The 12,378-nt window shown below is 51.0% G+C and overlaps 3 protein-coding genes across 3 annotated transcripts; 1 reads left to right on the top strand and 2 right to left on the bottom strand.

Moving 5' to 3' along the window:
• Positions 1-224: 224 nt before the first annotated feature.
• ASPACDRAFT_22728 (translation initiation factor eIF2 subunit gamma) lies at positions 225-1,922 on the bottom strand (the record flags this gene model as incomplete). Its single annotated transcript, XM_020199140.1, has 3 exons — positions 225-255; positions 335-1,321; positions 1,393-1,922. The coding sequence occupies 3 exons, from the start codon at positions 1,920-1,922 to the stop codon at positions 225-227; spliced, it is 1,548 nt and encodes a 515-aa protein (XP_020060149.1).
• Positions 1,923-2,349: 427 nt separating this feature from the next.
• ASPACDRAFT_111876 (putative 60S ribosome biogenesis protein Mak11) lies at positions 2,350-4,111 on the bottom strand. The gene is made up of 2 exons (XM_020195592.1): positions 3,095-4,111; positions 2,350-3,034 (listed from the first exon to the last, which is right to left on the bottom strand). Exons 1-2 carry the CDS (start codon positions 4,037-4,039, stop codon positions 2,417-2,419), a joined length of 1,563 nt encoding a protein of 520 aa, XP_020060148.1. The 5' UTR covers positions 4,040-4,111; the 3' UTR covers positions 2,350-2,416.
• Positions 4,112-6,839: 2,728 nt separating this feature from the next.
• eaf1 (MYB and HSA domain protein) lies at positions 6,840-12,151 on the top strand (the record flags this gene model as incomplete). Its single annotated transcript, XM_020204429.1, has 5 exons — positions 6,840-7,040; positions 7,140-7,283; positions 7,466-10,437; positions 10,496-10,653; positions 10,715-12,151. Coding segments are annotated over exons 1-5 (4,487 nt in total), but the record flags the coding sequence as incomplete, so codon positions are not given.
• Positions 12,152-12,378: the final 227 nt, after the last annotated feature.

The raw sequence follows: 12,378 nt of genomic DNA, 5'->3' as shown, positions 1-12,378 counted from the left end.
AAAGTCTCCACCGTGCTCCCCAGCAGGTGAGATAGGCGAAGATTGGACTTACTGCGTTCTCTATTCAGGGAATCAGCCCGACACGCGCTTTCATTACCGTAAACCCTTCTATTTCAGAGTAGACCCAGTCCATCAAGGCTAGTTATCAACTAGACTACAATGTCTTCATCAACCATTTCCTGACTGGACCAAGTTGGAACTCTTCAAGCTACCAATAGCTTGTTTTAGTTCGAGACAGGCTCGAGAGTGTTACCGCTGATTCAAAGTTAGTCGGGTTTTATCATGACTCGTACTCTGTGGAGTTGTGAGCGAGCGGCGAGAGAGGAAAACTTACGCGACAATGTTGGCCCATCCAATCAAACGCCAGTGCTTCTCAATTCTGCGGCTGATAGCGATCTTCTCGCCAATCTCAGTACAGGCAGGGCTGGTCAAGCTGAGCTTAGCGGCATCGGCCTTCACACCGACGACCTTGGCACCAGTGGCCGTGGAACCAATGTTTACCATGAGAACCTCGTTCTTGGTCAGCTTGGCAACCTTGGCTTGCTTGCCATCGGCAGTCTTAACACCCAACAGGCGACGGAGCAAGAAATAGTTAACCTCCAACTCGGTGTAAATGGCAGGAAGGCGTCCACGGTGACCCAGAACGAAACCGACGAGACGATCAGCACGGCACAGAGTAGGGTCGACACGGGTACCGACACCGATCAAACCACCAGGCACGGCAAACTTGAGGTCGTTGTGCTCGGCGAAGAGGGACATGACCCGGGAGAAGATGGGCCGGCACTGGATCTTGCCGTTCTCGTCCTTGGTAACGAGACCAGGACGAATCTCGATTTCGTCGTTCAGCTTCAACACACCAGTGAGGATCGAACCACCAGCAACACCACCCTTCAACTCCTCAATCTCAGCACCGGGCTTGTTCACGTCGAAGGATCGAATGACGATCATGTGAGGGGAAGCGGTGAAGTCACGAACAGGGACCGGGATGTGCGAAACCAGGTACTCGTTGACGGCGTCGATATTGTACTTCAGCTGTGCGGAAATGGGAATAATGGGAGATCCATCGGCGACGGTACCGCGAATGAACTTCAGAATGGACTGGTAGTGTTGCAGAGCTCCATCTTCTCTCATGAGATCCACCTTATTTTGCAGGATGATGATATGGCTGAGCTTCATGATCTCAATAGCTGCCAAGTGCTCCGAAGTCTGAGGCTGAGGGCAAGTTTCGTTTCCGGCAATCAAGAGGAGGGCAGCGTCCATGACAGCGGCACCTGAAAGCATAGTACTCATCAGAATATCGTGACCGGGGCAGTCAACGAACCTACAGTAGAGAGGGTCATCTATTAGCGGCGGGGCTTGTTGCCTCCAGGGGACAGGGTGAAAGAAACATACGAAACATGTCTCAATAGTCTGTAGCGACCGGAGCATCCATCTCTCTCACAAGGCGGGTCGATTTCCTTCTCGCTCTTGAAACTCTTGAAGCAAGTCGGTCTGGGACACTCGGGGTTGTCGCACTTGTAGATCTTGGCGTTGGCATAACCCAGCTTGATGGTAATGTTTCGCTCCAATTCGTTCTTGAAACGGACAGTCTGAACCTCGGAGATGGCCTTGACAACTGTCGACTTTCCGTGAGCGACGTGACCGATGGTACCGATGTTGATCGTGGCCTGGCGCGCAATGATTTCGGGCGTCAGAGGGGTGAGTGTGGACAGGTCGAGGGTCTCTGGGTTAGGCTGCTCGGGCAGCTCTGGCCGCTTAGGCTGGGGGAGGGAGGGCACTCCAGAGTTCTTCATCGCAGACTTCAAGGGCTTCTCCTCAAGGTCGAGGGGCTCCTGATCTTCGATGTCATCGTGACCGTTCGCATCGAGCATGGGGGATCCAGGCTGGGATTCATCGTCTGTGTAATCGCCGTTGGTAGCCATGATTGCGGTGTTAACCAGGAGACGACAACGGGGTAGGTAGGAAAAGGTGGGTTGACGAGGGGGGTGGGTGGGAGGGGCGAATATCCAGGGTCGTCTGGTCGGATGAAAATTGCTGCTTGGAAACGGAGAGGCGATATGATACGGTTTGAGCCAGTGGGGTTCGGGTTTGTGCAGTGGAGAGCGAGTGGGCGGTGGGCAGCGGCAGGATTTACTACAGTGCTCGTATTTGACCAGTTGACCGGCGGGGGGTTGATTGTTGACTCATCGCACAAGAACAATAAGTTAAGTTAGTTAGCTACTACTCAAAGTAGTATTGGGCACCTAAACCATTACAAAGAGAAGGCAGGATTCATAACACTTATACCTGGGTTTTCTATACAAGAACAATACCATGCAAAAAACATAACATCATTATCTCACGGCTGCAATCGAACAATCCATACTACTTCTCTTCCTAACAACGACAGAGGGGTATATAGGTTTGAATTCCGATGCTACTCATCATCGCTGGCTTCGCTATCAGATTCCTCCTCGCTAACTTCTTCAGCATCCTCGGATTCCTCGTCATCAAACTCGAGGTCGGACGAGTCCTCCGCCGTCAACATCACGAATGCTTTCAGGCAAGTGACCCGGTTCCCCGTAGCGTAAGTGTTCAATAGTCGGCCAACCTGGTTGATTTCAGGAGCCTTCTCATCCTTAGAATCGGACTTCTTCTTCTTGTCGCCCTTCTTCTTCCTTGCTACTAGTTCAGTGCCACGCAGCAGCCATACGCGGATTAGGCCTTCGCTATTGGCGGTAACAACCAAGTAGTCGCCCTTGTTGGGCCCTGGCTGATCCTTCAGGCTGAGGACCTCGAAGTCCTTGACTCTGCCGGGAAAGCCATGTGCCCTACCGCCGAGCTGGGCGATGACCTTAGCAAATGGAATAGGAGACTCATCCCCCTCCGGTGCGTTCTCGACTTGTGTGGTGGAATAAAAGATGACTCTGCCGTCTTCAGTCGAGACAGCAAGCAGTTCATCACTATCCTCGGAAGAGGAGTCGGAGCTGACGTATGTCATCTGGTGAATCTTACTGCGAGGGTTGGGGAACACTCTGCAGATGGGAGTCGAGTCCTGCCAGGGTTAATCAGTTTTGATGCCAACAAATAAACAAGAGCATAGTTGTCGACTTACGATGCCAAAGACGACTGCGCCCCATTCGAAAGCCACAGCAAATTCGTCTCCCTTGGAGTTCCAGACAATTCGCCTTCCTTCACCGGTGCTGTATTTGCCTTCCTTGACGCTTTGTAGAATCTCCCGGTTGAAACTCAAGACTCCAGCTTTCTTGCCAGTTACTAAATTCCACAATCTCATGCATTTCTCTCCCTTGCCAACACTTAGCATAAGCTTCATACTAGGATGCACGGCGAAGTCGTTGATTCCAGAAGGAGAGCCACCGGGAGGAGCTGTGTCACCGCTTGGGCGGCCCTGCACTTTAGGGTGCGGAGCTTTGATGGTCGAAACAACGGTAAAGTCACGAGTTTTGGTGACGGAGATGGTGTTATCTTCGGCCGCGACCAAGATCTTTGAGCGTGAAGGGAAGCAAAGGGCTGAGATAGGGGCAGAGTGATGCATCAATGAACCCAATTCGCGATTCTTGGGGTTTTCGAGAATTTTGTTACCGGCAAGAGTCGGAACAGTAGGATAATCTTCATTGACAGCCACCGGAGCAGCAGATAACGAGTAGAGGTTGACACGCTCATCAGTAGCACCAGTCGCCAGGATCACTTGGGGGGCTTCGTTGGAATCTGCCTTGGGCAACGGGGACAGTGCGAGGCATCGAATTGCGGAGGTGTGAGCCTCGAAGAGAAAGTTGTCCACAAATTGGACCAATTCAGAGTCGTTGGAGGTTTCAGAGACAGTATCGGTGGGTTTCGCAAAGGCTTCGGGAGAAACAGCAGCAGTGAAGCCATGCAACACCCGTTCGTATGAGCCGGTGACAATCTGCAGAGTGATCGCCGGGAAGTCGGTGGCGGTGGCCGCAGGAGTCTCTTGGCTGGTGGTTGACTTGGCGACCTTTGTTGCCTGCTTGAGGCTCTGACGGTCTTTTGCCGTTTCTTCTCTCTTGCGCTTGACCATAATGACTGATGGCTAATGTATTAACTTGGAATGAGAAAACGTGGGAAGATTTGGATGGGATATCTGAGCGCGATCAGAACGTGGGCAACTTTTTTTTCTGCCAGGCGTTATCAGCGGTGAACGTGGGCGGTGAATTTAATTTGCCCACGCCGCCATGGTCTGATGTTGTGCTTCACACTGAAAGCGGTAAGTTGTTCAGTGATTTATCCATGATGATGTTAGAGCGACCAGACAATAATGACCATCAACTAAACACAGTACACCTGCAACGAACCGAGACAGTTGTGTTTAGCCTGGACAGCATGTATAGTCCGGGCATCAGAGATCCCTGCTCTGCTCTGGTAATTCTCTAGTTTTAAGTAAGAGTGGGTTGTTTTCTCGTCTTCTAGCGTCTATTTGCTGGCAGTATCATCACATTCTAGGCAAATCGGAAGCAGCAGAAAGGGCTGGCCAATACGATACGCTCAGGCCAGAGGTGACTCCATTCACTTCTGTACCAGGCGTAAGTCGCAAAAGCAGCACTCTCTTCCTAGAAAGTTTGAAATGCACCGATACCACCTGTGCCAGCTTTCATATCGGTGTTCTTTATCTCATGGCTAACGCTTCATTAAGCAAGCTAAGCTTCCACGCATTCTATTTTATGAAGCCTTATGCACCACGATGGTCATAAGCATACAGGAAATCATGCACTGATACATACGGCATCGACTAGAGGAAGTGCGATTGCTCAGGTGAGAACGTCAGGCTTGGACTATATCTGTATGTCGAATCGCCTGCAGGGTGTTCTTGAGTCTCGTCGATGGTCACATATGAATGATATGGGATTGTCTTGGAAGCCTGCTATAAACGTTTCTTGTGATGCAATTGATTCCTAGCTATATAGATGTCGGTTGTCTCCTCATTCTTAGATACTCATTATCAGTTTGAATGTCTCGAATATGGACCTGTCTTCGGTTTTCCAGATCTCGTCTGCATGTCTATGACTGATCTTCCAGCATGAAGTTCCATGTTGATCATCAATACACAGATTCTGAGCCATAGATCTAGAATATGAAAGCCGAGTGCAATTCAACTGATAGTCATACACTGTTCGATCGCATATTTGTTCGACCCTTATAAGGTGACAGAATGGCAGCAACCCAGAACAGCCCAGAAGGTTTTTTATTAAGACCTATGTGTATTGCAGGATCTTGCGCGGCAGCGTGTCTTATGTCCTGCTCCAGTATGTCAAGTTTGACTTAGAAGACACTTATACCTGCCACGTCCGGGATCACTCTATACCCATTGGCGGGTTTTGACATGTTACTGGCTCATTGGCATTGACTTGAGGCGTATTCATAAAGCTTCGACAAGATACTGGTAGATGTAAAGGTGCACCACCGTCTTCTATAGTATATATTGAGCGCATGGATTCCTGAACGTTCGTCTTTATGTCGAGCTGTGCTCAAAATGCCTTGCCTTCAGGTCACCCTAAGCCAACATGGACAGGAGAATTCGCAAGAGCCCAGTATCATCCTTCTTTATCATCTCAGTGTCTGACCAGAAGCTGGCCACTCGCCAGTCAGTGTCGATGATCCTGTTTGCCCAGAAGTCGAACCTGCGTGGAATCCACCCTTGACCTTTGTTAACGGACCTCCTTCACCTTGGGAGGCCGTCATTTTACCATCGAGATATGAGGTATGGAGAACGAGTAATCCGTAGGCCTTTGGCTTCAGTGGTTAAATAAGGAGAAAACTATATCCTCAGGTCCTGGTATTGCTTACGAGCCGCTCTATAGTAGTCATCTGAGCAGTAGCATTTGCGGAATATGCACATATTACGGTACCGGTAGATGTGCGTACTGTGCATGGGGTAGTAGTGTTTACTCTAATGATTGTGCAGATAAGGAGATGACTACCAACTTCACTACTCGAAAACAAACACAGTCCCAATCCATCAGCCACAAACGATGATCTATGTCGGGTATTCCAAAGTATCAGTTACAGATCTAGACCAGGCACCGACAAAAGCACTTAAGGTGGTAGGACTCTCTGCACAGCTGTCCAGTCTGGTAAGTTGAATGAATTGCTCTTCTATAGTTACCATATTCTTGGACATCGCAGCCCCGAAGAAGGGATGTTGCGGTTGTTGCCCTAATATACTGTACTGCTGCTGCCTATGCAATAGATTCATATTGTTACACATCAATAAGGAGCTCACCAGGCATACCAGTTATCATAGAGAAGGTTAAGTCTATATCCATTGCTACTCCCAAATACAATAAAATGCAGTTCCTCAATAAATTATAGAAGCGAAAGCAACCACGCCCGTGGAAGTAAACAGACCTACATTGAAGAGTACTAGTTCGGTCGGAATTGAACAGTGTTACTGAAGGTAAAGCTCGTGATCAACCTAGTTAACTAGTTAAGTTACAGCACATTAGTAAGGGGGTTCAATGACCACAGCTTCCGAGGCAATTACCACGCACCACTATGTCCATTCCGTCGTCACCCAGAGTAACTGTGTATGGTAAAATACCCGTAATTTATCTGTACCTCATGTGAAATCAAATTGAATGTGCTGCTGTTCGCGGCAGTCACCCAGTGGTAGTAACCGTCTTTCCTACCAGTCCCTTCTCTTCCTTTTCCTCTCCTTCCATACATACCAGAACCCCCTCTGGACACTTCCTCCCTCCTCTCTCCTCCCTCCCCGTACCGTACCCGGCCCAGAAGTCCTCACCACCACCACCTACACTAATACTCACTCTCCCACCATACACCACACCCACCCCCCCCAGAACCCCAAAAATCCCTTCCGCGGTGAAATCTTCGCGTCGTATCTTTGGCATCATCTCCCCTCACCACAACCACCCTTTTCATCCTTTCTGAGCGATTTTTTCCATCTGGATGACTTCGCTCAATTGGTTTCCCTTAATTTTAGCGCGTTAATCGGATGCTGTGTTCCCCGAAATAGACTCCATGCTCCGTGACGAGCTTCTCCGGTCTAAGAAAGATGAGATCGCGTACGTATTTGATTTTGCCCCCATTTATCGCCTGCAAGCAGTCTTTCTATTCCTGCTGGCCCTGCGACTGGGATTTATCGCTCATTTGGAATTTTATAGACGTTGTTTGTCGTCGCGGAAGCGCAAACTGAGCGAGCTCTACTTTGCGACCGTAGGCTTCGCGGGCGCGACCGGGAACACTCCGGCGGACTCGCTATACCATCACAAGGAACAGGCGTTTCTCGATGCCAACGACCTTACCAGGTAATTTAATTCTCACTCTGCCCTACTGTCACCCAATGCTATTTCCCCCATTAAATTACCTTCTTTCCATGCTCCCCGTTCTATCAGAATTGTCATTTCCCTTCAAGGTAGTCATGAAGGCTCTTGGATGTGCAAATAACTAGGCATGTTGCTGGCAAGACCTACACACTAACCCTCAACAGAGGCCGATACTTTGATGAAACCACTCTTCCACAATTACCAGATTATGCAGCGATCCTATCGCGGGATGGCAGGAAGTCCACTGCTACAGCAGCGCCCGTGCCACTACCGGCAGTCGCACCTGCTCCACGGACTCACGATGCTACGCTCGACAGTCCGCCACTGACAACAGAGAATGCTGCCGCGCAGATCAAGCCGAATACAGGAGAGCAACGTCCACTTTTCCAGCAGCTGCCAACAGAGAATTTACAGCAACCCGCAGCTGGACCGCCAGCCCCTGCTCAGGTTGCGCCTGATGTCTCTTTCACCAGGCCCCAGAGCCAGGAAGCATCTTCCCAGCCCAGGAAGCTCGCGCCGGCAGTACCAACACCGACAATAGATCAGAAGGCACATACTGCATCGCAAGGACAGCATGCCAGTGGTCAGGATACAGCATTGGCGGCGGCTGAGGTTAAGTTGGACCAGAAGCAGCCAAGTGCCGTGCCACCACCTGCAACACCTACTGTGGTGCCAGTTCAGAAAAAGAGTGATGCACGGCCGTCTCTCTCTTTCGGATCCATCCCCAAAGTTCCGGAGCAGCCCCTCTCTCCTGTATCATCAGCCGGCCAATACTCAAACAATACTCCCTTGCCGGTCACCGTGTCGCCAGCTACAAGCCCTGCCGAGGAAGTGAACGACGCTGTTCCGAGACTTGCGAGCCCTAAGGATGAAGAAATTACTAAGACTCTTTCCACTCTGGTACCATCGACGCCCGACGAACAACTGCGTTTCGAAGAGGCGCAGTCGCTTAAGCAGACCCTTGCTGCAAGCAAATCCCTCGGCGAGAGTGCGGCCAAAGGCACCACGACGAGCGAAGTTATTGAAGGAAGTGTTGCTCCAACTCCCGTCACTATTGAACAGTCACCAACGGTAGCTCGTATATCACCTCCAACAGTGCCAGCAGAGCTGAAGACATCGCGTGTCGTGGTTGGACATCCTACCGAGCCCCAGCATTCTGCTAAAGATCAGGCTCAAGCTGGAGCAGGCGTCAAGATCCCGAAAGAAACGACCCCAGCCAAGAAGCCATCACCGCCTGCCAATTCAACACCGACAGTTGAAAGAATGACAACTAGAGTGTCATCTGGAGCCATTCGTCATAAATCAGTATCTGAGATCCTCGGAGAGTCACCTAGGCCGTCACCTCAGTCTGATAGGCAAAGTCCAGTTGAGAAACCCACAGATGCGACAAAGGCCGTAGCTGAGGTGACTGCCGACTCCATGGCGAGGATGCGATTCAAAGATCGTAAAGCACGGGAGAAGGAGAGAACCAAGTTGTCTACCGTGGTCTTTCCGAAACAGCAGCAGCAGCAACAGTCTCAGGAGAAGAGCGATTCGATGGAGATTATCAGACAGCATGCTGGCGACCTCGGGAAGCTCAATGAAGAGCAAGACTACCTCTTTACTCTGTTTCAAAGTCGAGCCTACACCCCTCCTCGTGGGACAAGTCTCAGCACACTCATCGCTTCTGCTCATAAGACTTTGACGACGTCAAATCATCTGCTTGACTATCAAGAGCAGATGGACTGCCGCACATTGCGTCGGATTTATTCTCTACAGAATGCGAACAGGTGGCCCTTGCGTCAGCTGAAGCGTTCGGTTGAACCTCCACGGGAAGGGAGCCATTGGGATGTGCTTCTGAATCATGTGAAGTGGATGCGTACAGATTTTAGAGAGGAGCGAAAATGGAAAATTGCCGCAGCGAAGAGTTGCGCAGACTGGTGTGCAGAATTTGTCAATAGTGATGCAGAGCACCGTTCACTGCTTCGCATCCAGGCAAATATTCCTTCCGCAAACAAGGCCGAGGAAGTTGAGAACAAGTCCAGCTTAATTTCCCCGCCCGAAGAAGACACGGTGGACGGGATGATGGTCGTTTCTCAACCTACTCCAGACCTGGTTCCTTCCACTGAAGAAGATTCCGCAAGCGAAGGGTTCAGTGATGAGCCTCGTCTTCTTGTGGGTGATACGGTCGCTCCAGCAGCAATCTTCTCCTTAGGTACAGACGAGTTCACGTTCTCGTTGGACATGACTCCTGCGGCGCAGAAGATTTTGGATGAGCTGCCTATCTATTCTCCCATCACGATCACGCCTGAACTAGACCTACCAGTCTTCAAAGAACCCCCTGACAGGGTCTGGAAAACCGAAATTCTTCCTGTATCTAAGTACGCGCTTGGTAAGGTTACGTTCCACGACGATGAGCCTGCCAGAAAGCGTAGTCGCTACGATTATTCCCAGTATCGATCTGATCTCGATACTGGTGCGCTGGACCTCCCTCCTGAGCAGACAAATGTCGCGCTCTTCCGCTTGGAGAACAGGCACATCCGCGACAGAATTCATCCCGGCCATTCCTTTAGACCCCCTACCGAGCATCCTATGCCATCGGTCGGTTTCTTCGAGTCAAGACAGTCTTCTCAATGGACCTATACCGAGGACGATGAGCTTCGTCGCCTTGTGAAAGAGTATTCCTACAATTGGTCACTAATTTCCAATTGCCTAACACCGTCCTCGCAATTCACATCAGGGGCGGAAAGACGAACACCTTGGGAATGCTTCGAGCGTTGGATAGGCTTAGAAGGGTTGCCTGCTGACATGTCTAAGACCCAATACTTCCGTGCCTACCACCAAAGGCTTGAATCAGCACAGCGCACAATTATGGCACAACAACAAGCGGCTCAGCAACAACAGCAACAACAGCAGCAACAACAACAGCAGCAGCAGCAGCAGCAGCAGCAGCCGCAACAGCCGCAACAGTCACAACCGCAACAGCCGCAAGGTAACAACAATAACAGTAACTCGCAGTCACTGCCCCCGATCCGGCGGCGAACTACACAGCCCGTTCGAGTGGATCGGAGACGATCTTCCAAACACCTGGCGTTGCTCGATGCCATGCGCAAACTAGCCAAGAAACGAGAAACCATGCTTCAGAAGCAACAGCACGGTAAGTAATCCAGGGCAAGGTGTCTCTCCTCTTAGCTGAGACTAATCACAACCTCAAGCATCTCATCTAGCTTCGCTGCGGAAGGTCAACGAGGCCAACCAACCCAAGCCCCCAATCTCATCACCTGCCGAATTTAGCCGACTCAAATATGAGCGTGAGGTGAAGCTTCAGGAGAGACAGGAACAATACCGGCAGCAGATGTTCGCTCAGCAGAAAGTAAGGCCTTGCCAGAAATAGACCGTTCTCGAATGGTTGGTCGCTAACATGCCATCAACAGGCTCATCAAGCCGCGGCCCATCAACAGGCAAATTTGGCGGCTCAACGTGCAGGCCAAGCGCCTAATCAGCAGCAGATGATGAACGCTCCTGGGCGAACCCCCAACGGTATGCCACATCCCGGAGCGCCCGCTATGGCAGCTCAGACACCAAATGGAATTCCCAACGGATTGCCAAATGGAATGCCGACGGGGTTGCCACCTGGTGTTGGTCCCAATCAAGCCCGGCCTCATATGCAGGGCATGGCTAGTGGTACACCTGTTAATGGAGCCATGCCGCCCAATCCGATTGCGGTGAAGATGATGCAGCAACAGCCCGGTATGCAACACAATGTCGCTGCCCGTCCTGGGATGCCCATGCAGACCCCTCCAGATAATGCCCGAGTCATCCGGGAAGCCAATCGACTCCAAGAACAACAGCGGATGCTACAATCCAGACAACAACCAACGCCGCACTCTCATCAGCAACAAACGCAACCCCAGCAGAGTCAGCAGCAATTTCACAGTCAACAGCAGTTCGTGCCACAGGGCTCACACTCTCCGAACCTCAACCTGCCTAATGTCAATGGCAACCCCAATAATCCAGCCATGATGGCTGCTCTACAGGCCGGAGGCGGAATGCAAAGCCCAAACTTCCACAATACCACCCCACAGGGCGTCTCGACACCATCACCTCGAATGGGTCAGCCTAATTTGCTCTCTGGCGGAGTCATTCCTACAATCAGCAGCTTGCAGAACCAGATCCAGCGAAGCAACCCGAACATGCCTCCGGAGCAAGTCAGCAAACTGGCTACAGACCGCCTGCACCAGTTCCAGCAGCAACGCATGTCGCAGGCTGCCATGAATGCCGCAGCTGGAAACATTGGCAGTGTTCAGGCTAACTACCAGGTCTCGCATGACGCCAATTTCCAGTCGCCTCAGGCTGGGATGAGTGGTGGGCCGGGAATGCAAGTACCCCAGGCTCAAGGGTATTCGCCCATGATGCGTGTTCCCCAGCCAGCACAACAAAATCGGGTTGCCATAGGGAGCTCTCCGTCCATGAATGGAGCTGTACCTCAGGCAAGCCGCAGTGTGACCCCACAAACCCAGCGCAGTGGGAGCGTTCAGGCTGGTCCAGTGCCGGGCGCAACGAACAAGAGTCCCAACCCTCCTCAAGCACAGACAGCGACTAGCTGAGTCCCTCCGAACGAATTAGACACCTTGACCGACCTCTGATACCTTTTTCTTACCCTTTCACTGTACATATTCCTTCCCCCATCTTATTACCTTTTATTCCACGCTTCATTTTGCGCCTTGGACCATGCCATGCCTCTTATGAAACCAGCTTTTTGGCGGCACATCTCCTACTCAAAGCTCTCTCACTGCCTTTACCCTCGATTCCCAACATCACCCTCTCAGTCTTCAGCTTCCCTTCCCGCGTTTGTTACCCTCTTCTTTTCCTCTCCCCCCCCCTTCTTTCACCTTTTCTGCCGCTGATTCGCGGCTTGAGCTCCATTTTTTCTGGGAAGGATGTCTCTTATCTTCGTTCCGGGGGCCTTACTGCATTATTTAAATTTCTCTGCGCTTTTGTACTACATGTATTGATAGGACGGATACAAAAGGGGGCGCCGAGGATATAACTTGGAAGGCCAATTGGAATGGATGGGCTCAAAAGAAATAATGAACCA

Source organism: Aspergillus aculeatus (genome assembly GCF_001890905.1).
Source record: "Aspergillus aculeatus ATCC 16872 unplaced genomic scaffold ASPACscaffold_2, whole genome shotgun sequence".
Taxonomy (NCBI): Eukaryota; Fungi; Ascomycota; class Eurotiomycetes; order Eurotiales; family Aspergillaceae; genus Aspergillus; species Aspergillus aculeatus.
The sequence above is the reverse complement of the archived record's forward strand: the minus strand, read 5'-3'. Positions and strand labels throughout refer to the sequence as shown.